The sequence below is a fragment of the Mesoplodon bidens genome (genome assembly GCF_964165515.1).
Source record: "Mesoplodon bidens genome assembly, chromosome: 2".
Taxonomy (NCBI): domain Eukaryota; kingdom Metazoa; phylum Chordata; class Mammalia; order Artiodactyla; family Ziphiidae; genus Mesoplodon; species Mesoplodon bidens.
Window position 1 is genome coordinate 59,350,560 of NC_138177.1, and position 25,664 is coordinate 59,376,223.

A 25,664-nucleotide genomic window follows, 5' to 3' on the forward strand; every position below is an offset into this window, starting at 1 on the left:
TGATTTAGTTTATAATATTTAGAGTGGCTATGGCAAGGAACAGAACTGTGGATGTACAGTCAAGAAGCAGCTAAAGTCTCAGGCTATATCCTTCTCTTCCTAACTCATCTGCTTTTTACCCTTCTGGGGTAATCAAACCCCAAGGACATGCAAGTAGCTTCCATAAGAAAAATCATCTGCAAATACAGGCACTCAGAGTTAGCCTAAAATAATCCACTCCTAAATATGTGTCAGATAACAAATTTTCAGATAGAAATTCAATTTACAGTGGGAACCCAATTTCATATTTTTTAAACAGTTTAAGTATTCATACATTTCTAATCTGTGTTGGTTGTATCTGTCAATCCACTGAACTAGGTATTTTCTAGTTTTTCAAGTATACTGTGCTGTGCTCAAGTAGCATGGTGAAGCTTTCAGACCTAGCAATAACGCATGTATTTTCCCATGCATAGAAAACAGAATGTTCATGGTGGTAAGCCCATATGCCTGGCCAAGCTTTTGTCTTCTCTATGTTATTTTCTTTTCATAGGCTTTATCACTTTCAATTTTTCTTCTGCAGAAGGAAAGGCCACTTGGGCTCACTTACTTGCCTCATAGTCTGTTCCATTTTTTATTTTTATTTTTATTTTTTGCAGTACGCGGGCCTCTCACTGTTGTGGCCTCTCCCGTTGTGGAGCACAGGCTCCGGACGTGCAGGCTCAGCGGCCATGGCTCACGGGCCCAGCCGCTCCGCGGCATGTGGGATCTTCCCGGACCAGGGCACGAACCCGTGTCCCCTGCATCGGCAGGCGGACTCTCAACCACTGCGCCACCAGGGAAGCCCTGTTCCATTTTTTAGAAAGTATTTTATTTTCACTTACTGATGTAGGGAAGATGACAAACAAAAATGCCCAATATGTTTAAACAGCATACATATGAGATGTAGTATCATCAGGTGAAATACTGACACTCACTGGGGCCAACACCTTGTCCTCTCCTGGGGACACCCAGAAACTTGAACATTTTCACTGGCTCACACCAGCCAATTTCTTTCATAGGCTTACAGTTTGGATAGTAAATTCAGGGTAAAATTGTTTTATAAATCAGTAAAAACTTTTTGTGAGAGTTTAGTTAGTAAAGATAGAGCAAAATTAAGAAATTTATTTTATAATTATCCTCAGTGTTCAGGGATTGTGAGACAAATTGCAAAGCGGCCATACAAATGAGGTTCTCCTGTGGAATTGTCTTAAAAGTTGTGAATTAGGCAGTGTTTCATAGACTCCTACATCTGACTATATTATTTCAAAGAATATATGTAGCATGAGGAGAATTTCCATTTGATGGTCAAGAGAAAATCAGAAATCCAATGTTTGTTCTGATAAGAAGCGGCTCTTCTCTCTAATCACATCACTGAAGTGTTCAGAGAGGGAAGGATTCTTCTTTCCAGTTAATTATCATCTAATGGCTAGTAGATTATGTTGCATAAGCTAATATGCAACAACACTACTTTAAAAATCCCAGTAGAATTGACTAATTAGTACTCTCATTTAAAGGCTTTAATCAAGCTGTTTTTCAAAGGAGAAATAAGAAGTGCACTAAGTCAAGTGTGTTGATTATAAAGAAATCATGTACTGCTCTATGTAGAATTAAAGGTACCAGAACAGAACACTCAGAGGTAGAGTACCATGTCAACCTTGGCCTTACCCTTTGATTTCAAGGCTTCTAATACCTTTGAATCAGCTGTTACATCACTCACTAGCTTGATTTCAACATTTTGAGAAGTCAGTTGGAGCAACTTTTCGAAAAGACGTTGACCCTAGAAAAAATATTCAGAACCAAAGTCAGAAAACCTAAAAGTATGCTATTTTAAATAGGAATAAATAAACATTGAAAATTAAAACTATTCATTCAAATTTTAAAAGGCAAGCACTTCAGCCCTTGGCAGCACTTCATAAATTCAAAAGAGTTTATGGAAATAGAGTAGTAGTAGGAACATAGATTACATTGTTTTTTTGAGTATTGTGCAATTCAACAATTATTGCAATAGTCATTTCACTGCTATGATGCAAATCTACTCTTCTTTTACTTTTTCATGAACTCTAATTATCTACACATGAAGAGGCAGAGAATATTAAACAGTTGTGATTGGACCCAGAAAGACCTGGATTCCAGCTGTTTTTCCAATTTACAAACTCCGTTTCTTAATCTCATTAATTTCCAGTTTCTTCTTCAGTAAAAGATAGATAATATTAGTACTTACTTTAATAGGTTTTTGTGAGGATTAAGAGATAGTAGTAGGTAAGTATCCTTTAAGTGTTAGCCATTATGGGGGAATCATGACTACTTATCAGGGATTTGCCTAAATTCACCTTCTTGTTTAAAACGTATTTTACTGAATTCAACTTATGGTCTGCCTAGAAATCTAGAATTATTAGCCCAGCCTAAAAATAACTGAAAAAAGTAAAAAGTAAAGGCTTTCCTTATAAGATTTTCACAAACATAATTTTTATAGTAATTTTTTTTTTTTTTAATCTCAGGGAGACTCTACATAGTGGTAGGTCCATAGCTATTATATCATCTTAGGTGAGTGGACTGCAACATTATCCTTTTTATTTCCTCTTGTGTGTTTTCATAGACTCCTCATTATCATAAGAGGGAACTGGTCTTCTTTTATTGGTTCTTCAGAATTTTGTTATTCAGCCACAAACTCAAATACCTTTGGAGGCTAAACAGGCAATAAGGCTTTAGTATTAATGGCCCCCCAAGTGGCAGAGTCTTATCTTACTTTGATAAGAATAGATTATTGATAATGATCATGTAGAAAGAATTTGAAGACTGAAAAGAGAAAATGGATGAAATGTAGATGTAGAGCAGTGATTCCTGCAATTCAGCCTTAGAAAAGAAAGAAGCCAAAGATCAAAACCCTAACACTTTGGAATATTAAGGAGGAGGGAGCTGGTATGCCAGTGCTAGGGTGACAGCTGACAGCAGGGAGGAGTGTCTGGCATAATCCAGCCATGCTCCTGCCTAGAGCTGGTGCAGTATAGCCTAAACTCCATAATCCCTGGAAGTTAGAGAAAAGAGGAGTTGCACCCCATGTCAGGAATGGAGGCTTCCTTTTTGTCTAACTAAGTGTGCTGATAAAGGTTGCCCAAAGTAGAACTCACCAAAAGTAACCAAATTACTTTGCATGCAAAGCGTGGAGGCAGCCTCCCCACAAAGCAGGTATTATTCTTATGAGGTATGTTGAATGAGTGAATCAGGCAGTTGCAAATTGCTTTTTTAATAAAAAGATGAGAGGGAAGAGGGAGGGAGAGAGAAAGAGAGATATGAAGAGATAGAGGGAGAAGGATAAGGAAAAAACAGCTGCTGATTGGCTGATTTCAGGGTCTACGTACATTTCAAATTTACTATGGAGAAATGAAGGCTTGGCAGTGAGAGGCTCAGACACTGGATGTGAGGGAAGATGCACTTGGTGGGGCTTTGTGGATTCTCCCGCAGAGCTGCCACCAACACAACCTCCTCCCTGTGAGCTTTGTCACTCTGCCAAGTTGTGCACTATACTCTTGTCACACACCCTTGAAGGTTTGGTGATGCCTGAATAGCCCAGATTTCTACAGCCCAGACTCATGGTCATCTCACAGTCACATAAATTGTTTGTATTTTTCACTTTCACAAGGGGAAAGGGCATATGCACTCTGTGTGTTATTAAGTCCCCATGGTTAGTGAGCCAGTATTTTTAAAGACTTTTTTTTTTTTTGATGTGGACCATTTTTAAAGTATTTATTGAATTTGTTACAATATTGCTTCACTTTATGTTTTGGTTTTTTGGCTGCGAGGCATGTGAGATCTTAGCTCTCTGACCAGGGATCAAAGCCGTACCCCCAGCATTGGAAGGCAAAGTCTTAACCACTGGACTGCCAGGGAAGTCTTGAGCCAGTATTTTTAAACAAATGCTTTTTTTTTTTGCTCTTAGTTAACAATAAATTTAGCACAAATGAAACATAAGAGATCTTCTAACCTATCTGTACTTCTGGCTCTGAACCTTAAATTTATTCTCACTGTGTTATTTTTGTGAGATTTAAAATAAAGACCAGAACTCTCAAACATGAATGAAAATAGAAACTCCAAAAGCTACAGATAGTAGCAGACTGTCATTAAATAAAGCTTATTTTTACTTCAATATGTGCTGATTACTTATACCAAGGAGTCTTAAAATTTTTAATTATAGTGCTCACTGTAATGAACTTGTGCTGGGGTAGAATTTCTGTACTTGAGCTTGAGGCAGAACTTCTATTAAATTTCCCCTGTTTTCAGTGTCTTACCTCCTAGTCCACCCATTTTTGCTAGGACATTCAAAATGTAATTACTTCAAAGGTATGAAACACTTATTCTATGCTGAGATCTGCAGTAAGGCCTACTGCTCTCTGAGTTAAATTTACTCATCATGTTTTCATAAAGGAATAACAAAAGCCCCTTGGTTTTTAAACATCAGCAGTTTAAAGACTTGCTCTTTCTGGTGAGAAACATTAGCCAACATTTTAAACTTAAATAAATCATCTTGAAGTTAGCTAGTGGCTCAGGCACATTGACCTACTTTAAGCCATTTTTTTCCAATGTCTGCAAAAACCTTATGATAGACAGTACAATTCTGGACAGAGAGCTGTACCGCAAGGATAGAGATCCAGCTCAGCCCCTTTGTGACTCTGAAGAGGCTGCTTAACCCAAGAGAGTAGGGGTTACAAATACTGCCTATTTCTGTTGACCCAAAACAACTCATAGGCAGGATGAAATGCCACAATAAAATGTGAAGGGGATAAACAAAGATACCAAAGAGAAATCAGAAGATAGTCCTCTGATTGGACTAAAAAAAAAGTCCTCTGGCTGGACTAAAACTCTACGATTTTAGAGCTAAATTAGAAGAGTAATTAAAGAACACTGTTGAGGCCCAAATTAGTGGCCCAAAGACCAAATGGAAGAAATATCTCAAAGCACAAACATGCATGCACACACACATACACAAAAGCATAAGGGTGACGAGGGGAGAAAAGGGTGATCGATAAATTGAAGATATATAACATGTGGCTAATAGGTGTATTAGAAGAGAAAAAGAGACAAACAGAATAAGTTTGCAAATAACAGAAGAAAAAAGTGTCCAACTTGAGGAAAGACATAGATTTACATGTTGAAAAGATAACTGAAGATGGAGGCAAATGTAATGTGGAAAGTCACATCTAGGCACATTTTGTAGAATTAATCAACACCAAGGAGAGAGAGGAATTCTTACAAACTCCCGGCCCCAAACAGAACAAAACAAAAAGGTACCTATCAAGGAAAAAGGATCAGACTGGTGTGGAGCTAACCATCGACAACACTAAACCAGCACTTGGTGGTGACAGACCGTGGAAGAAAAAAAGTGAAGCACAGGAGTGCTTTACCCAGTCAAGGATTTTACCTGCCAGCAGGAAAGAAAACTATATTTGCAGATATATTCAGGTTTAGAGACTGTATTACTTACATAACGCATATGAGAAACATATTCAATGAAGGGCTCTAACCAAACAGTAAATAACACTAAAAGCCATCAAGGAGGATGAAGGAAAGAAGAAATAATTGGTTAGCAATGTGATACGAATATGTGTTTGATGTACTTGCTAGGACACTTTATAAGGGAATGCCTACTAAGAATCTATTACATGCATTCCCAGTGCTATTACCCTAAAAGGACTGAAAATTGATTCTTTCTGGTGTGAGTGTAGAGATGTGTGTGTAGATGAAAGTTACTCTTTTTTACTAATAAAACATAGATATACATACAGTAAATATGCAATATATCTGTGGTATTAAAATTTCATGGTGGGGGCAGGATTAGGAAAAAATGTCTAAAAATTTCCCAAGTAAGGTGATAATGAAAAAAAGGTTGAGAAACACTGATCTACAACAAACTGGATAAAGGATCTCAGTAAAAATTAGAATAAGAGCTGAGGAGGGCTTAAAAGGACTACATGGGGGCTTCCCTGGTGGCGCAGTGGTTGAGAGTCCACCTGCCGATGCAGGGTACATGGGTTCGTGCCCCAGTCCGGGAGGATCCCACATGCCGTGGAGCGGTTGGGCCCGTGAGCCATGGCTGCTGAGCCTGCGCGTCCGGAGCCTGTGCTCCGCAATGGGAGAGGCCACAACAGTGAGAGGCCCGCCTACTGCAAAACAAAACAAAACAAAACAAAAACAAAAACAAAACAAAACACAACCACTACCACTTTAAAATATGTCTTTCAAGGCTGGGTAGATCTAATAGAAAATAAATGAGGATATATGAAAATTAAATAATACAATCAATAAACTTGATTATGTGTACATATATATATTTTTCATTTTATATATCAAGCCCCTCAAAACAATATTTGTCTGTAGAACATTTATAAAAAAAAACTTCCTGTAACTGCCATTAAGAAAACTTGAACAATGGTTAAAATGAAATATCTACAGGCTTCATTCTCTGCTCATAATATAACAAAATGAGAGACACACCATTAACATGTAACTCATAAAACAAATCTTAACTACTTGAACATTTTAAAACTCATTCTTAGATTATCCTTACATCAAAAGAGAAAAGAAATGTGAATTTTTCTATTCTCTAGGAAACTATGAACAGTTGAGTTCTTCATAGCAAAACCATGAAATGAAGAAATATTTGGTGTCAGAGAGAAATTTTTAACTGTTACTGTCTTCAGTATTATTAAAAATGAACCATAGAGTCACAATAATCATATTAATATGGTAGTGGTATAGGAATGGATAAACAGACAAGGGGACTTACAGAGAATCCAGAAATAGTACTACACATGATTTTTATTTAAAACATGCTATTTTAATTCTGTCTGAAAGAGGTGAAGTGGTTTAATCTGGCACAAGTGGAAGATACCCTTATATTATACTACATAGAAAAATATATTCTTAGGAAGAATAAGGATACACCAACACTTTCAAGAAAATCTGGGCAACTACATCTACAGTCTTGGAGTGGTGAAAACCTTAATCACGCTGTAGGAGGCTAAATAATGGCCTCTAAAGATGTCAGGTCCTAATCTGGAAACTGTCAATGAAATAGAATCTTTGCAGATGTGATTAAATTAAAGGTTTTGAGATGAGGAGATTATCCTGGATTATTTGAGTGAGCCCTAAAGGCAATCATTGTAGAGATAGGCAGAAGGGACTCTGACACACCCAGAGGAGGAGGGAGTGTGAACATGGAGCAGGCAGATTTGAAAATCCTGGCCTTGAGGACTGGGGTGACATAGCAGCAGGCCAAGGGATGCCAGCAGCTACCAGAAGCTGGAAGGGGTAAGGAGTGTATTCTCCCCTAGAACATGGTGGCTACCCTCTGGAGGGAGCAACCCTCTGCTGACACCTTGGCTTTGGTCCAGTAAAACTAATTTCAGACTTCTGGCTTCCAGAACTGCAAGAGAATAAATTTCTGTTATTTTAAGGCACAGTGTGTGCTAATCTGTTGCACTGGCCACAGGAAACTAATAAACAAGCCAACTACATAGAAGTAATAAAAGATATATAGAACTATAAAAGTAAAAAAATATAGAGAGCAAAAGATACCACAAAGTTAATGAAAAACAGTAAAAGTCTGGAATAAATATTTGTTATATAAATGAGAAACAAAGAGTTAACAGCTGTACCCTACAAAAATAAATTAAAAATTAGTAAGAAAAGGCCAGTAGCCCAACCAAATATGGGCAAAGTATGAGATTAGACAAGCCTAAGAAGAGCAAGCCTACATGGCTAGCAGACATAAAGAGATGCTTTATGTTGACGAGAGAAGCATGACACAAAGCAATATAGAGATCTCTCTTTGCACTCAAAGAGACAAGAAATAATTTATGAGTGGCAGCATTTACTCTTGTCAACGATTTGGGGAAAGAGTACTCTAACATATTGCTTCCTTCCACACAGGAATCTCACATCTAGAGGCCCATCCCAAAGAAACAAAGGCACCAAAATATGCATGTGCACTTATGATTATATATCTTAGGTATGCTATCATGATACACACACACACACACACACACAGGATAAAAAGTTTAAATGAGAGTAAAAAGGGACATAAGGACTGATTAAACAGTTGATGATACAGTCATGAGAAAACAAGATTTAGCATTTATTTTAAGATACAGTGTCCTTTTAAAGCAATACACTTGCTCTGACTTTTTTAAAATTTGTGACTTAACAGACAAAACCACACATGCATCAACCCCTCTTGACTCAAATTGTTAGTGAATTTATTTAACCAGTCAGTTCTATTATCTATAAGATTGACCTCTTATTTATTTACTATATTTACTGAAATTTTTTGTTGCTATATTACTGAAAAAAGTTTTCTTCAGTTTAGAACACATACTAAAATTTTCTTATTTACTTATTATATTTACTGAAATACACAAAGTTTGCCAAGGGTATAAATATAAATATATTACTTATATACTTGTCAGTGTCAACTTTTACTCTCAAATACCCCCAGGACAAGGAAAAATGTATTTTAAGCAAATTTATTCAACACATTTGCTGGATGCCTGCTATGTGCCAGGGACTTTAATAAGTATTGGAAATAAATAATAAATAAGCAAATACAGCCCAATGTGTCAGATGGTAGGTAAAGGAGGTACAGGCCTAAGGGAAATATAGCAAGGGCACTAATAACCCAGTCCAAGGTACTCAGGGAAAGTTCCACCAAAAAAGGGAGGAAAGAAAGAATATTCAGGTGGAGATCTGTGGCAGAGATATAAGTAGGAGCACATCATGAAGGGTTTTTTAAGCCTGGACAAACAGTCTACACCTCATCTGGAAAACAATGTGGACCTCTGAAGGATTTTACATAGGGAGGGGCATAATCAAATTTTTGTTCTGAAAGAAAACTCTTGACTACAAATTGGAGAAGGACTGGTACAGGGCAAGGCTGCAGGCTGAAAGAGAAATCAGAAGGTTGGTGTGTGGTTTGGTGAGAGATGATGTGATCTGAGCTAGTGTCAATGGTAGTCAAAAAAAAAAAAAAGGAAGGATCTCAGGTATTTATGAGACACTACAGTGATGAACTGGATGCTTAGGCTTGGGCTGAGGAAAAGAGAAGAGTTGCGGATGGTGGCCAGAGTCCCCAGCTGCTTTCAGAACATGCCGATGGAATATGGAATTCCTTATCTGAAGCCAGAAGATGTTGGCCACTACATCAGTTCAAAAATGTCCTGCGGTCATGGATCAATCACAGCTTCGGAACTCAGACAGTGCCACAGACCCAGTAACTTAATTGAGAATATCCACTTTTGGGGTAGCAAGCAATAAGGATTACTCGCTTGATATCAGCAGAGAGTATCTGCTATGTAGGCATGTAGGCTGCCAGTCCATTCATTAGTCCAGGTTACATCCCATTAAGGGATTTAATTATTTTGAAGAGTTAATCACCAAGACCTTGCCTAATGATGGTTATTCACAATTATGCACCCCATGGGTATGAACAAAGCCATCCCTGTTAGGGGCAGACGAAGAGAGATGAATAAGCTCATCATGCCCATGAAGGGCCAGGAAATAGCAAGGAATTAATATCAGGAGCAGCATGCTTATTACAGGGATCTGTGTAGCTGGATTCCTACAGTACTAGAAAGTACTAGAAAGGCTGCTCCAGTGTCCAGTCTGGCTGCAAAAGGTGGATGGACAACGTAATCTTGGCAGTGCATTCGGCAGTATTTGGAAGAGTGTGCATGGCACTGCAGGAGACGGTGGCCTGTGATGTGACTGGGGCAAGGGAGGAGTGCCAGCAAGTGCCAAACACTCCAGCTCTTCCACAATCACTTATTCTGAGTGGGCAGAGAGCCCCACACAGAATGGAGGCAGAATTCCTTCACATACTCTCTCCCAGTGGTCCCAACTTCCCCAGGAAGCAACCATGAGGATTTACTACATTGCTCCCCCAAAACCCCATGGTCTTAAGAAACAGACTCTTTAGCCCTCTAATCCTACTTCTAAGAATTGATGCTGAGTGAATGAACAAAAAGAAAACAATGGTTTGTACAGAAATATTTACTGCAGTATAATTTACTTCTGAAAAAAAGAAATAGCTTAAATGTCCAATAATAGAGAAATATCAATAGTTATATACATTTAATCTGGTGTATATGCTACATTGTATATTATGCAGCCAATTTAAAATAATGTTTACCAGGGTTTCTAATAACATGGAAAGATGCTTATGGTATGACATTAAGTTCAAAATTAGGATACAAATTTCTTTATATGAGCCTATGTATGTAATTATGCATAAAATATCAAACCATTAAAAAATTTTTGTCAATGATCACATGGATGATTTTGTTCTCTTTCATTTCTCTGTAGTTTCCAAATTTTCTATAGTAAGAAGCTATTGGTATTATAATGAGAAAAAAATCCAACCTATTCTTTTTTAAAAAAGTTCCAAAAACATCAATAGACCATAGGAAATACAGAGCGAAATGTCTAGAGAGAAAACAATCAAGCGTATAGGTAAACAAAACTAAGACAACTTTAAAGAAAAGTTATTATTTAATGAAAATAATTGAGAAGAATGTCTTCGGGTTCATGATTTATTCATGTCTATATGATTGGATTCTAAAAGAATCAAAGAGGTTAAACTCTTGCTAATCATAGTGTTTATGAGTTTATATATGAATGATGATTTTCCTTAGAAATATATTGGAAAGCAAGCAAGAACATAATTAGAATTACTCAACAGATGGGGGAGCAAAAGTATACAGAAGCAGCAGGAATTCACTAAGAACTGCATTGAGGGAGGACCAGAAGCCACAAGAGCCAGGAGGGCTCTGCTGAGCAGCCGAGAGCGGAGAGAAAGCTGCACAAACCTGTTCGCTGACAGCTCCTTTCATCACCGCTCTACCACTCTGTATTCTTATCACTGGTTTTTCTTCTCCCCCACTATTCATTGCTCATTTGGCTTTGTTTCCCCAGCAAATTCTGTCTCCCCCACTACTCATTGCTCATTTGGCTTTGTGTCCCCAGCAAATTCTGTCTCCCCCACTACTCATTGCTCATTTGGTTTTGTGTCCCCAGCAAATTCTGTCTCCCCTGCTACTCATTGCTCATTTGGTTTTGTGTCCCCAGCAAACAGCATAGTACCTTGATAAATGTTCGTTCAGTAAAGGCACATTCAAAATTATTCTATGGCCACATTTCAAACAGGAGATGCTAATTTATAAGCATGTGTCAAGTGTTGATTTTGTGGAACAAAAAAAGATACTATTTTGAAAGAAGGGGACAGTTTTTCATAAGGTGACACTATTTTCATGTTGATACTGCACCAGGAGTTATTCAGTCTGGAGATGAGAAGGCTGAAGAGAACCTATTGTTTATGTGGAACATTGAAATAGAAGTTGTCACCCTTTTATACCATCACTGAGAGAACAACTGGAATAAACAGGATTAAACCGAAACAGGTAAAATTAAGTTGACTGAGCAGAAAGGGACCAACCTGGCTCTATTGTGAAATCTATAAAAATCACACACTGTTTATTAGACTGGGATGGTTTAGAGCAGTAATTCTCAACCCTGGCTGCACAATGGAATCCCCAAGTTATCTTTTAAAAGGTATCAGACCCTGAGCCCCTCTCCAAATATTCTAATTTAACTGATCTAAAGTGAGCTTGGACATAGGTATATCTCAAAGGCTCCCCAGGTGATTCTTACTGGTCGTTATGGCTGAAAGTTGCCATACTGGGACAGAAGGGTAAGAATCTACTTGAAAATATGCACATTTTTCTTTCTCTTTTCTTCACCTAAACTTTGAAGAACAACCTGAATTATTATTCTGGGAAGAATTATCTTAACCTCCTTTAATAGAAGTTGAGGACTTGATGGACAGCTGAAAGTTATTCCTGCTGTAAAATGATAAAGTAAATTCCTGTATGGAATTTGAAAGTAAATGTCTTGCACTAGAAAAACAAAAATCAAATGAAAACAGCAACTATCTTTTATGAGCTCCATTATTTGCTGTTTCACAAACATTATCTAATCAAATTTACAAAGCAATCAAATGAGACAGGCATTATTAAATCCATTTTATAGATGAGGGAATGGACGATCAGAGGGATTATGACATTTGTCCAGTGTGACCACAACTACCAAACTGCTGGTCATGTCAAATGTGGATGGTGCCAAACCTATGGTCTTTCCGCTGTAGCAAATGCCTCCTAGATAATTTGCCTTTTCCATAAGACCAAACTTTGAGAACTGAAAATAAAAAAAATAGCAGATTCTAAACTGAGCCAAATAACAACAGAGCATTAGTATGTATCCTAATTTATGTTCTAATTAATTTATACATGTTTTATTTTTCCCTATAACTCCATAAAAGCACAAAATAGACTATAGGAAGTTTGCCATAATATAGTAAAAATGTATTCAAGTCCTCAGATCTACATCAAAACAAAGGATGAAATGTGCATTTTCCATGTTGTATCATAATATCCTACCTTCTCTGGCTGTCTCACTCCAACCTACCAATTACAATATACCAACCTCTTAATTACAACAGGTTGGAAGAATTTCAATTATTTAAAGGACCCCTCTCCACCAACTATGCTCATCTCCTTTCAGGCAAAATGAAAAGCAGGAACTATTGTGATTTTATTTTTCCTAGATTACAAAAGAGTTAGTAATAAAGAAAAGAAATTTTAATTAAATATTATGATGAGGCTGCAACATTTTTGGATACTTTTATCAGACTTTTACATGGAAACGACATTGTCAAAAATAGGATTCTCCCGGGTTCCAGAAATACCCCTGTGTTGCAGAGTAGATGCTGACTGTTTGCACGATGAATGAGTGTAAAGTCTACTTCAGTAGACTTGGAGAGGGAATGGAACAGCAGGGATGGGAAAGAAAGGAAGAGTGGGCTTAGAAGGGCATTGAAGATGGAGAATCAATAAGATGGTGGAGACTGGGAATGAGAAGTACTGGAGTGTGTGGAGTCCTAGCTGACTCCACCAGACTGCAGGCTCCCTGAGGATGGCTAAGAGATATTACAGGTCAAAGTATGAAGTGATAGTAATAGAAAATGTTAACAATATCATTTATGAACAAATCATGAAGATAGCTATGAAACAAACATCACAAGGAAAGGGTTTATAGTTGGGTGAAACAAAATCTTTCTTCTGTTGCTTAACCTACATTGATAGTCAGTTAGGAAGAATATTGCTAGGAAGGAATGAGTGGGCTACAAGACATGGCCTGGAGACCTGAGTCACACATGAATGCAGCTGCCTAATCAAGGGATGGCAGGATGCATCCCACCAAAGTGAGATCACTGAATGCTGCCTGGCCTTAGGGGACTTCAACTTAAACAAAAACAAGGAGCAAAACACCAACCAATTGACCAAAAACCAAAAATCAGAAGTGGCTGTAGGTTGGATAAGATCACATTACTTCCTGCGTATTCAAGATTCAAGATGTCAGTTGTCCAGAGGGATATATGTGTATGGATGTATATATGTATACAGAGATAGACAGATGGGTGACAGCAAGACACTGTGTGTGTGTGTGTAAAAATTTGTAATAAATAGAAGTTAGAATTCCATATATAATGATAATTTTCCTAATCCTTCTTATCTACCCAGAATCTCACATTTGTAGAAATTATATTCCTCTTTTAATTTTACATGGTAACCATCTTGGATTCTAGCATAGTGTAAAGTACCCAGTAAGAACTCATTATTTGTTACTACAATTAAACTGACTTGAACTAAAGTTGCAGTGTGCACCTAAATAAGTAAATGTGAATGATAACATTCATGAATTTAACAATAAACACTTACATAGGCACTAAATGGTCAAAGATTGCTCTATACCCCTTACATATATTAACTAATTTAATCTACATAACAACCTATGAGGTAGATTCTGTTATCACCTTGATTTTTCTGATGAGAAAACTGAGGCACAGAGAGTTTAGCATCTAGCTCAAAGTCACACAGCTACTAAGTAGATAAAAAGAAATATAAACTATACTCCTGACTCATTTCTATAGTCTGTCTACCACTGACAGTCTGTCTACCACTTACTGTGTAGAGACAGGATCCTGGCTTATGCTTTCCAAAATAACCTCTTGGATCATTGAACTTTCAAACATGCTAGTTACTAAATTGAGTAAATACTGTTTGATTTTAAAAATCATAATTTTTCAAAATTAAACAATTGTGATGTATCATTAACTGGTAATCATGGCTCACTGTAGACCAGCAACTAATTGATTTCATATAAATATATCTCTTTAAGATTCAGTTGTTGTAGCTCATTAATTATTTTATTTGGTTTCTTCCAGTGAACTCATAGAGAATAGGACTTTTTTGCTCAATGAATTAGGTAGCTCTACTAAGAAGTCTTTGTCAAATCATATTTCCTGGCTTTTCCTAAAGAGTCTTGATTTCATAAACCTCCACCATTTTATCCCATAAATTAGCAATCAAGTTGTCCTAGAAATTCAATGTTTCAGGGTCTAAACTCATCATTCAGACAGAAAAAAATAAAACCCTTAGCCCAACCATGTCTTTTGATTAAATATGAAAATATAATTTCCATGGAACTGTAGACCTCACTAGCCCTTAACATGACTGTGATCCAGAGCAAGGTCACTGCCCAGTTTCTTTCAGCACAGAAGGAAACAACCACAAAAAGATTAACAACACCCAGGGCGAAGTAGGAAAAACAAGATGAGTTTTTCAGGGTGGGAATTAAAATAGCGATCCTTTGGCAGCACAGATTAAAAATGCATTTTTAATTAATGTGTCTGTTTCCAGGCAAATGAAAAAAAAAAGGTAGGCATTCATCATCCTATTAATAATGACCATAGCTCACTCTTACAAAATGGCATCCAGGGAGGACACAGACATCCAGAGAACACACAGATGTCATGTGCCATGTTTATTTGTGTCCCTTTTCTGCTGAGCTGGGGCCTGCCTGCCACTGGCTATACCATTCCTTGGTGTATTTTGCTTAGAGCTGCATTATGATAAGTAGATGGGCTGCTTTTCAGTTATAATTCCTACTTATTTATTTACCATTTATGGTTTCCATTTAGGACTTTTCAGGCTCTGTTGGTTTAGAAGTCTGTTAGAATAGTCCTGTTTGACTATTGTGCTCCTCAAAATAAAAATATTTTCTTTTAAAAATATATTAACGGAAAATAAGCTGTGAACCTGAGCCAATTTTCATTACACTGAAACATCTTTTAAAAATTTTAATTAGCTCACTTGAGTAATTACGGTGTGAATTTCTTTTTCTTAGCATTCTTTTTCCTGTGTGCAATAAGTCAATCAATGACTATATCCCAATATTTATGAGGGCTTGGTAAAAATAAAAACATGCTCAAAGGTCCAAAGATTAGCCATCCAAAATCTGAAAGGTTGGGTAAAGTCTTGAATTTCCTATTTCCATTTGAAAGATAAAATCAGGTAAAATTTAAATCAAATACGCTTTCAGCCAGTACCTTCCTTTGTAGAAATGGTAAAACTTGATGGCCTGGAGAGAACAGGATATGGATCTTTAAAGTGTACCCGAAGAGAAAAAGCTGGCAGCAAGGACCTGCTTTTTTTTTTCTGTTCCTGATCTCTGTACAATTACCCCTATGGTGTGGTGAGAGGGCAGGAAGGAGTGAGCCAGGCTCTTTAAAAATAATCTCTAAAAGCTCAAGACATGTGGTATTTAGACAAGTTCTTCTGGGCCTTTGAAGCCTAAGTACTTTTGCAAACACTGCTCTAGGGCTTGAGGGTCAGGTGAGGGGAGATGGGAAATGGAGCAAACCAGGCACCAAGCACTCTACTCCACATGCTTGCTTTTTCTTTAAAGACTACAGTCCATGCCTGGTATTCAACTAGTGTCAGTCACTTGGCCACCAGTGGACCAGAGGAATAGGAGAAAGGTTACTGTCTTGTTGAAGTTGCAACCCTCCGAACTCCGCTGTCAACCTCCGCCCTTCCTCCTGCTCACCACTCCTTCCAGGGTATGGTACTCAGGGCCAAGAGCAGACAGGAGTAGGGAGAGCTGTTCATGAGAGATGGGTCTCACATCCTGCTTGAATCCATTTAATTTCCTAAGCAGGTAAAGCCCCTCTATCCTTCAAGTCTGCAAAAGCAGCTCTCTCCTTGTGAAGAGGCAAAGTGAAATTAGCTCAAAACTCTGAAGAAAACCAACTGGTGTTAAACTGTAAAGGAGTCTGGTGCTATTAGGGGAATGAGAGGCAGCAAAAAGCCATCGCTGGTGGGAGCAGAATGACTCCACCGGAAGATATCAGTTCACACTAGGGTCTCCTCCTAAAGGACTGCTGGGTGAGTTCAGTAATAGCCAGGTTACTGACAGCAAATTGAAAAATTTCAGTTGTTGGCAGTAGGCCAGCTGTTAGAGAGTGACTTGAATTAAGCTAAGTGCTACCTTCTTTCTGCATGGGTAACATCCACCTTAATTCACTCTAAAGCCATGCAATTGACAAATACTTTTTCCCTGACCAAACTCTAGCCAGGATCCTCTGAGTCTACTTCTCTACCAGCCCTCAACCTTGGCCTATAATGACTGTAGCCTCTCAACACAAATGATTTCATCCACCCTTCTCTGCCCTACCTCTGTCTCTCCTCCCCCATTAAAAGGCTTGAACAAACACTAACATGGTTTCTAACAGCTCAAGGCCACATCTCTAGGATGACCTTAGCCCCCACTAAAGTGCCTGCCTAAGAAAGCTCAAGACTGCCAAAGAATAGGCTCTTCAGCCAACACTTGAAGATAGGCCCCTGTCTCCCAGCCTATGTGGGAGGGTAGGAGCCTAACTTGGAAAAGCACCAGCTAGCAATCCCAGATGGGTTTCACACGGACCAACCCTCTTTCTATTTTTTATAAATTTCTACTTCCCTGACCCTGTTCAGGCCCATGTCACGCCCTTCCATCTCCCTCATTCTTCCTATAAAGTGCCCGGGCATCTCTGTACAAATCTAAGTTGAGTTCCTGTCATCTGGGCCTCTTCCTTACTGCAACAGTATTACTGATTAAAATCTGTCCTCACCGCTTTAACTAGCATCCAGCTTTGTTTATCTTTCCATTCAACAAATATTATATTTACTACTCAACAAATATTTACTGAACACCTAGTATGCATCAAGCACCATGCTAGGCACTGTTAGGCAAAACAGACCTAGAGCCTCAAGCATCCATTTCATCACTGCCCTGTGAGCAGTACTGAATACTGACCATGATGTGACTTTAGGAACCATGACGCAGAAAGGCTGTGCCATTCTCTGATGACCCATCTTCTCCCAGAGTCTGAACACCAGGAGGGTTTGCTGGGCTCATAGAGCAAGAGGTCAGAATGGTTTGGTTCAGCTCTTTTCAAAGGTTTGTGAGTATACAAACCACTTGGGAATTTGGCTGCCAACAATTCCTCCCATTCCTGTACACGTATGTTCATCCTGGAGTCTCTTGTCCCTGCAGTGATTGTGGCCTGGCCATGTGACTTTTTCAGACTAACAGAATGTAACAAAGTAAAGTTCTGGGAGGCCAGGAATTAAGAGGTCTTGTAGTTTTCATTTTCACTCTCCTGGGATCCAGCTGCCTTATAAAAAGCTTGGGTTAGATTACTGAATGATGAGTGTCCACATGCAGAGAATGAGACATGTCCAGCCCTCAGGGAGTCCAGCTTCAGCTACCCTCCCACTTAAACACAACTGCATAAGTAATCCCAGCCAGCACTACTGAAACAAAAGAACTGTGAACCAAGTCACAGAATCATAAGAAATAATAATGAATATGTTTTGGAGTTGTTTGTTATACCACAATAAAAAATTAAATAGAAACTACTGTTGCGAACACTTAAAGCATGTGGCATTGTCTCTGGGACTGGGTGGTGGTAGGGGCTGGAATCTCATTCTGTTACTCAAGGCTGGAAGAACAGTGAAGAAATTGCTTTTGAGGCCTTGAGAAAGTAATGGGAGAAAGTTTGGCAATGCTAGTGCCTGCTGTAAAGTAGGAGATAGAAAATATGACTAGTGGATTTGGAGATCTGGCTAAGGAGATTGTTTAGGCAGATTATCAATCAAAGTTTTGGTGGTATATGATAAGAAGAAACTATTTCATTTTCATGCAGAATTTTGAGAGAAATGTAGAAAATCTAGGACAGTCTCTCAATTGAGCAAAACATTCTCAAAATGAGAAATGGCCTCAGGGTAAAGATCAAATCAAAGCTGTGGCTGTACGATTCCATGTTGAGACCTCTGAAGGATTAAAAGTAGTGTGTGTGTGGGGGTGACTCTCAAAAGGGCTCCTGGAAAATTCAAGGGTGAGGTTCCGAAGCATCTTGAGTCACAGTCCAAAGTAGAAAAAGACCACCTGTGAGTTATTTGTGGTGTGGCCTTTTGCTAATAGAGTGGATTATAACTGGATACATAGAAAGTCTACAGAAGTTTTTAAGGGGTTGTTCCATTTTGGACTGAAAAAGGACAGAGATGGTTTAAAATGAAAAGAGGTCTCTGGGGCCTCAGATTTCTACTGGTAGAAAGCCAACCAAGAAAATAAGTCTGAAGCAAGCACAGGCTATTTCTTATGAAAAAGAAAGAAAAACACAGAGGGTGGAGCAAAGAGTTTCTGAGAACAGCAGATTAGGAAAGCACCCCCAGGAAACAGAACTAGATCCCAGTCTAGAGACATTCCCTGTTCTCCAAGTTCGGAAAACTGGTGATGTGTGCCAGGCTGGCTTTTAAAACTGCTGTGGGTTCAATGACTAATTTGTGCTCTCTACTTCCCCCTTTTGAACAGAAGTATCTATCGTAGTTATCTCATCTCTATTTTGCCATTGTATGTTGGGAGTGTGCATTGGGGGGCATGTATCTTGTCTTTTTAGTTCACAGGTTTCCAAATCAAGAGAAGCCCTCATGAGGAGTCCTATTCAGATCCTGTCCTGATGCAGATGAAGAGATCCTAGACTTTGAGCTTTTGCTGTAAAGGGATACACGTTTTGGGGGATGAGGAGTGCATTTTGTATGTGGGAGAGAGAGATGGATTGCTGTGGCCAGAGTGCACTGTGGTATGTAATTTCCAAAGATGCCTGCCAACAATTCTCCACATTCCCATATGGATGCTACCTCTCTCATCTTGAATTTGTGACTTGCTTTGACCAATAGAATAGGGTGGAAGCAATTGGGATTCTAGAGCTCAGGTCTTAAGAGGTCTCACAGTTTCTGCTTTTGCCCTTTTTAGGATATAACCACAGGTAAAGAATTCAAGCTGCTTTACTGAATGATGATAGATACATACAGAGAGAGAGAGAAGTCCAGCCGGCCGCTAGACATTCCAGCCGTCTAAGGGAAGATGCTCATATGTGAGGAGTCATCTTGTACCCTCCAGCCCCAGGTAGGCCACCCCAGCCAACACTATTTCAATCAGAGACAAGTTCTCTGACAAATGCTGCCCAGAATCATGAATAAATAAATAATTGTTATTTTTAAAAACCACTAAGTTTTGGGATGATAAATGCTGCAATAAGCACCTGAAGCACCTGCTTCAGCAGAGGTAGAACAGTGTAGAACATAATTAGTAAAATTATCCAATTTTTCTTTAGTATAGCCTTTATGGGTTTTTTTGTTTATTTGTACCTATTTTCTAATATCTTTTGACTTTAAAATAGTATAATTGAAGAAAATCAAAGCACCAATGAGGTAATGATTATAGGCTTAATGCCAACACATTCTGTATACAAACAGACAAAATTAATTTTATCCTTGACCCCCCCCCATAGGACATTTAAGTATAGGGCAATGGTCATATACTTGATAGCTCAGTGCTATCATGGTTGTACCAACATAAAGAAAAACATGCTAAAGATTACCAGGATTGGGGTGGTGGGGGTGGTGGTGTGATGAATTGGGCGATTGGGATTGACATGTATACACTGATGTGTATAAAATTGATGACTAATAAGAACCTGCTGTATAAAAAAATAAACAAAATAAAATTCAAAAATTAAAAAACAAAAAGATTACCAGGATCATTTTCTTATCTCCAGGACATTTCATTTAGAAATCATTTACTTCATTTAGTCAGGTTTCTAAAGGCTGTTCTTATAACTAGTAAATTTCTTTTTCCTCTTCACTCAAATATGACAGAGTCAAGAATATACAGATATACTGGGAACTGTGACTCCACTATTAAAAAAGTTGGTTCTGAGCCACAAAGACAAATTAGGACACCAATTAACCAATTAAATGTCTCAGCAAGCAGTTACGGAATTGGAAGTATAAACACGCAGGTTGTGTAAAGCAGAATTCTGTGATGTGCAATCAATGGACACCACAAGACACCTCTGAAGTTATCCGATACAGCAGTGCTGCATAGAGAGCCTCTTGTTTGCAAAGATGAGATGTGATTTTGCCCTTGAAAGCATGGCATTCTAGTAGAAGCTGAGCAACCTATGATTAACAATGGCACATACATAAAAATGTAATAATGGACATGAACTATGGGTATAGATAGACTGAAGAAATGAGCTTGAACTTGAGGAGTGGAAGCAAGAATACTGAGTATAAAATGCACATAAGTAAAATCATCACACACATTAGAGGATGTGGCTTACCTGACATGCTGATGGATGACTGTGGTTGAGATCCCAATGGGAAGATACTATGTCAACAGACTTTTTGGCCATGCTGAGTAAATTCATCCAGCCTTGGAAAAGTGATAAGTGAAATGGTGCATTTTCTGAATAGGTAAGGCCTTCAGGAATATTTTCCACCAGGGCAATTCTTAGAAAAGATTTTGAAAAACAAACAAACAAAATCTAGTCAAATTTGAAGCCATAGATTTTTACACATGCATACAGAGACAGCTGAAAAATACTCTTTACTCTTTCTGAGTGTATATGTTCCTCATAATTTACATTTTTCAACAAAGGCCTTTAACATTTCCCTTATGCTAATCTACTGCGTTCTGAGAGTTTATGTTCAATTTCTCCTCAGTTAGCACTTATATTTCAGAAAATCATGGTATATGTTCCTAATGTCCAGTGTCAAACTAGACTTGAGAAAAAGTCCAGAGCTTCCTACACAAGCATCTTCCTCTAGTAGTATCTCCAGTTTCTAGTACAATGTTGGACATATATTAGAACTAGTTTAGCAAATAAAATATTATTAGTTTTATTACTACTAGAGAATAAAAATAGTAAATGCTATTACTATTGCTTAAAACCTCTGTTTGTGCTTCCCAACCTAAGGCATAAAATGATACTAAGAAGGAAATTTAAAAACCAGCCTGTTGCAGGGCTTTATTAAAGTTGGAGATAGTGAATATATAAAATAATAGTAATAACCAAGCCCTAAATAAACTACAATCAGCAATATCCTAATAAATGTGTCTTCTCTTTTTATACTTCCTTATTTATTGACAACATATACACTGTGGCTTGCATTGGTGCTGCAGCTAAGTTTGTGTGGTTTTCACTTCTGAGTTAGCCAGGTGAAACATAACATTTTAGTTTTTTTAATTTATTTTTATTTTAAAATTTTTATTTATTTATTTATTTTTATTTTACTTTATTATTATTTTTTAAAATCTGAATACCATGGGGCATCCTTGAAAGGTCACTGGCATGGAAGTTCAATATCTTAGTTCCCTGACGAGGGAACGGACCTGGGCCCTCATCAGTGAGAGCTCAGAATCCTAATCACTAGACTACCATGGAATTCCCTGACTTTTCTTTTTATAAATTTATTTATTTATTTATTTTTGGATCTGTTGGGTCTTTGTTGCTGCATGTGGGCTTTCTCTAGTTGTGATGAGAGGGGGCTACTCTTTGTTGTGGTGCGCAGGCTTCTCATTGCGGTGGCTTCTCTTGTTGCAGAGCACAGACTCTAGGCATGTGGGCTTCAGTAGTTGTGGCACATGGGCTCAGTAATTGTGGCTCACGGGCTCCAGAGCACAGCCTCAGTAGTTGTGGCGCATGGGCTTAGTGGCTCCGTGGCATGTGGATCTTCTCAACCAGGACTCAAACCCGTGTCCCCTGCATTGGCAGGCGGATTTTTAACCACTGTGCCACCAGGGTAGTGCCGATAACATTTCAATAAAGGAATAAACAGTTTTTTTTTCCAGTTTAAGAAATGTAAATTCTCCTGCAACTCTTGACAGGAAACTCCAAACTCTTATGAAGATAGGGTTAGGGTTAGGGTGTAAGCCCTTCGAGAACAGAGATCTTTTTATTCAAAGCTATGCATCCTTAGTGCTAGATACATAGTTAGGGCTCAAAAAATACTTATAGAATGAATTTCAGCTTCTAATGCAGAATCCAGAACTTCTCACTAAAACTGTTTACTGTTTATTTTAATGAGACTTGCTCCATTTAGCCAATTTTAGAAACAAAAACAATACTCTTAGTAATATGTTTGTGTATTTGATGAATATCATAGCCAAAATGGGGTTGGGTATATGTCTTAGAGACATTCACAGTTTTAGGGTCCAATCATCCAACCACTACCCACAATTGAATTAAATCTTGTTGAGACCTTATGAGCACAGGACAAGCAAGTCATTTACTGTACATAACACAGAAATGACTAAGACAAAACTCCCTAGTCCTCTGGAATTTATAATCTAGTGAAAGAGCCAGTCTCATATGTAATGATTTAAATAGGAGGTAGGCTCTAAGAAATGGCAAAACAAGAGTAAGAATTAATTAGATGGATAATGCACCATCTAAAGTACCACTGGAGCATGAGCAGCAAGGAAAAAATAATTAGGTTGCGAGCGTCTGGAACTGGAGAAAGTGGGACTTGAAATGAGTCTTCAAAGATATAATTTTTATGGGTCAGCTGGAAGAGAAAGATATTCTAGGTGTATTTGGATGCTTGAGAGTTGGTTGGCCAAGGGAAGTGTGAGGTAAGAGAGTTATGGCAGCGGCTTGCCATGGTGGAGAAGACTGGCAGTGTCTGTAGGGACCATACTGTAGAGGTTGTGAACCAGGAAGAGAAGTTTGGACTTAATTTTGATGCTTTTGAGAGCAACCAAGTACATTTTAGGGGTCTAACTCTGACAGCACACATGTATACTACTGGAAGGGAGATGACAATCAGTAGAGGGTAGAGGGTCCATTAAAACTGACGAGGGGACTTCCGGGTAAGATGGCGGAAGAGTAAGACGCGGAGATCACCTTCCTCCCCACGGATACGCCAGAAATACAGCTACACGTGGAACAACTCCTACAGAACACCTACTGAATGCTGGCAGAAGACCCCAGACCTCCCAAAAGGCAAGAAACTCCCCACATACCCGGGTAGGGCAAAGCGGAGAGATTCCCGCACAGAGGATCGGTGCCGAGCGGCACTCACCCGCCCGAGAGGCTTGTCTGCTCGCCCGCCAGGGCGGGCGGCGCTGGAAGCTGAGGCTCGGGCTTCGGTCAGGGCGCAGGGAAAGGACTGGGGCTGGCGGCGAGAACTCAGCCTGAAGGGGGCTAATGTGCCACAGCTAGCCGGCAGGGAGTCCGGGAAAACTCTGGAGCTGCCGAAGAGGCAAGAGACTTTTTCTTCCCTCTTGGTTTCCTGGTGCGCGAGGAGAGGGGATTAAGAGAGCTGCTTAAAGGGGCTCCACAGACGGGCGGGAGTCACGACTGAAAGCGCAGAGCCCAGTGACGGGCGTGGGACGCTGGGGCTGCTGCTGCCGCCGCCAAGAAGCCTGTGTGCGAGCGCAGGTCACTGTCCACACCGCCCTTCCGGGAGCCTGTGCAGCCCGCCACTGCCGGGGTCCAGGGGCGGCTTCCCTGGGAGAGCGCACGGCGCGCCTCGGGCTGGTGCAACGTCACGCCGAACTCTGCCGCTGCAGACTCGCCCCGCACTCCGTGCCCCTCCCTCCCGCCCGGCCTGAGTGAGCCAGAGTCCCCGAAGAGGCTGCTCCTTTAACCCTGTCCTGTCTGAGCGAAGAACAGACGCCCTCCGGCGACCTACACGCAGAGGCGGGGCCAAATCCAAAGCTGAGACCCAGGAGCTGTGAGAACAAAGAAGAGAAAGGGAAACCTCTCCCAGCAGCCTCAGAAGCAGCGGATTAAAGCTCCACAATCAACTTGATGTACCCTGCATCTGTGGAATACATGAATAGACAACAAATCATCCCAAATTGAGGAGCCAGGAGTCAGTGCTGTGCCTCTGAGGTGGAAGAGCCAACTTCAGGACACTGGTCCACAAGAGACCTCCCAGCTCCACATAATATCAAACGGCGAAAATCTTCCAGAGATCTCCATCTCAACACCAGCACCCAGCTTCACTCAACGACCAGCAAGCTACAGTGCTGGACACCCTATGCCAAACAACTAGCAAGACAGAAACACAACGCCACCCATTAGCAGAGAGGTGGCCTAAAATCATAAAAAGTCCGCAGACACCCCAAAACACACCACCAGACGTGGACCTGCCCACCAGAAAGACAAGATCCAGCCTCATTCACCAGAACACAGGCACTAGTACCTTCCACCAGGAAGCCTACACAACCCACTAAACCAACCTTAGCCACTGGGAACAGACACCAAAAACAACGGGAACTACGAACCTGCAGCCTGCAAAAGGGAGACCCCAAACACAGTAACATAAGCAAAATGAGAAGACAGAAAAACACACAGCAGGAGAAGGAACAAGATAAAAACCCACCAGACCTAACAAATGAAGACGTAATAGGCAGTCTACCTGAAAAAGAATTCAGAATAATGATGGTAAAGATGATCCAAGATTCTATTTCCCAGATCCAAAATCTTGGAAATAGAATAGACAAAATGCAAGAAACAGTTAACAAGGACCTAGAAGAACTAAAGATGAATCAAGCATCGATTAAAAACACAATACATGAAATAAAAAATACCCTAGATGGGATCAATAGCAGAATAACTGAGGCAGAAGAACGGATAAGTGAGGTGGAAGATAAAATAGTGGAAATAACTGCTGCAGAGCAAAATAAAGAAAAAAGAATGAAAAGAACAGAGGACAGTCTCAGAGACCTCTGGGACAACATTAAACGCACCAACATTCGAATTATAGGGGTTCCAGAAGAAGAAGAGAAAAAGAAAGGGACTGAGAAAATATTTGAAGAGATTATAGTTGAAAACTTCCCTAATATGGGAAAGGAAATAGTTAATCAAGTCCAGGAAGCACAGAGAGTCCCATACAAAATAAATCCAAGGAGAAATACGCCAAGACACATATTAATCAAACTGTCAAAAATTAAACACAAAGAAATCATATTAAAAGCAGCAAGGCAAAAACAACAAATAACACACAAGGGAATCCCCATCAGGATAACAGCTGATCTATCAGCAGAAACTCTACAAGCCAGAAGGGAGTGGCAGGACATAATTAAAGTGATGAAGGAGAAAAACCTGCAACCAAGATTACTCTACCCAGCAAGGATCTCATTCAGATTTGATGGAGAAATTAAAACGTTTACAGACAAGCAAAAGCTGAGAGAGTTCAGCACCACCAAACCAGCTTTACAACAAATGCTAAAGGAACTCCTCTAGGCAAGAAACACAACAGAAGGAAAAAACCTACAATAACGAACCCAAAACAATTAAGAAAATGGGAATAGGAACATACATATCGATAATTACCTTAAATGTAAATGGACTAAATGCTCCC

General features: G+C 39.3%; 1 protein-coding gene across 1 annotated transcript in view; it reads right to left on the reverse strand.

The window, feature by feature from the left end:
• PLD5 (phospholipase D family member 5) overlaps nt 1-25,664 on the reverse strand; it is a gene marked incomplete at both ends in the record, with an annotated part of 480,984 nt that overhangs the window by 188,217 nt on the left and 267,103 nt on the right. Inside the window, 2 exons of the mRNA XM_081224825.1 lie at nt 1,684-1,795; nt 20,633-20,801. Of these exons, the coding sequence (XP_081080951.1) occupies nt 1,684-1,795; nt 20,633-20,801 (281 nt within the window). The remainder of the gene's footprint in view (nt 1-1,683; nt 1,796-20,632; nt 20,802-25,664) is intronic.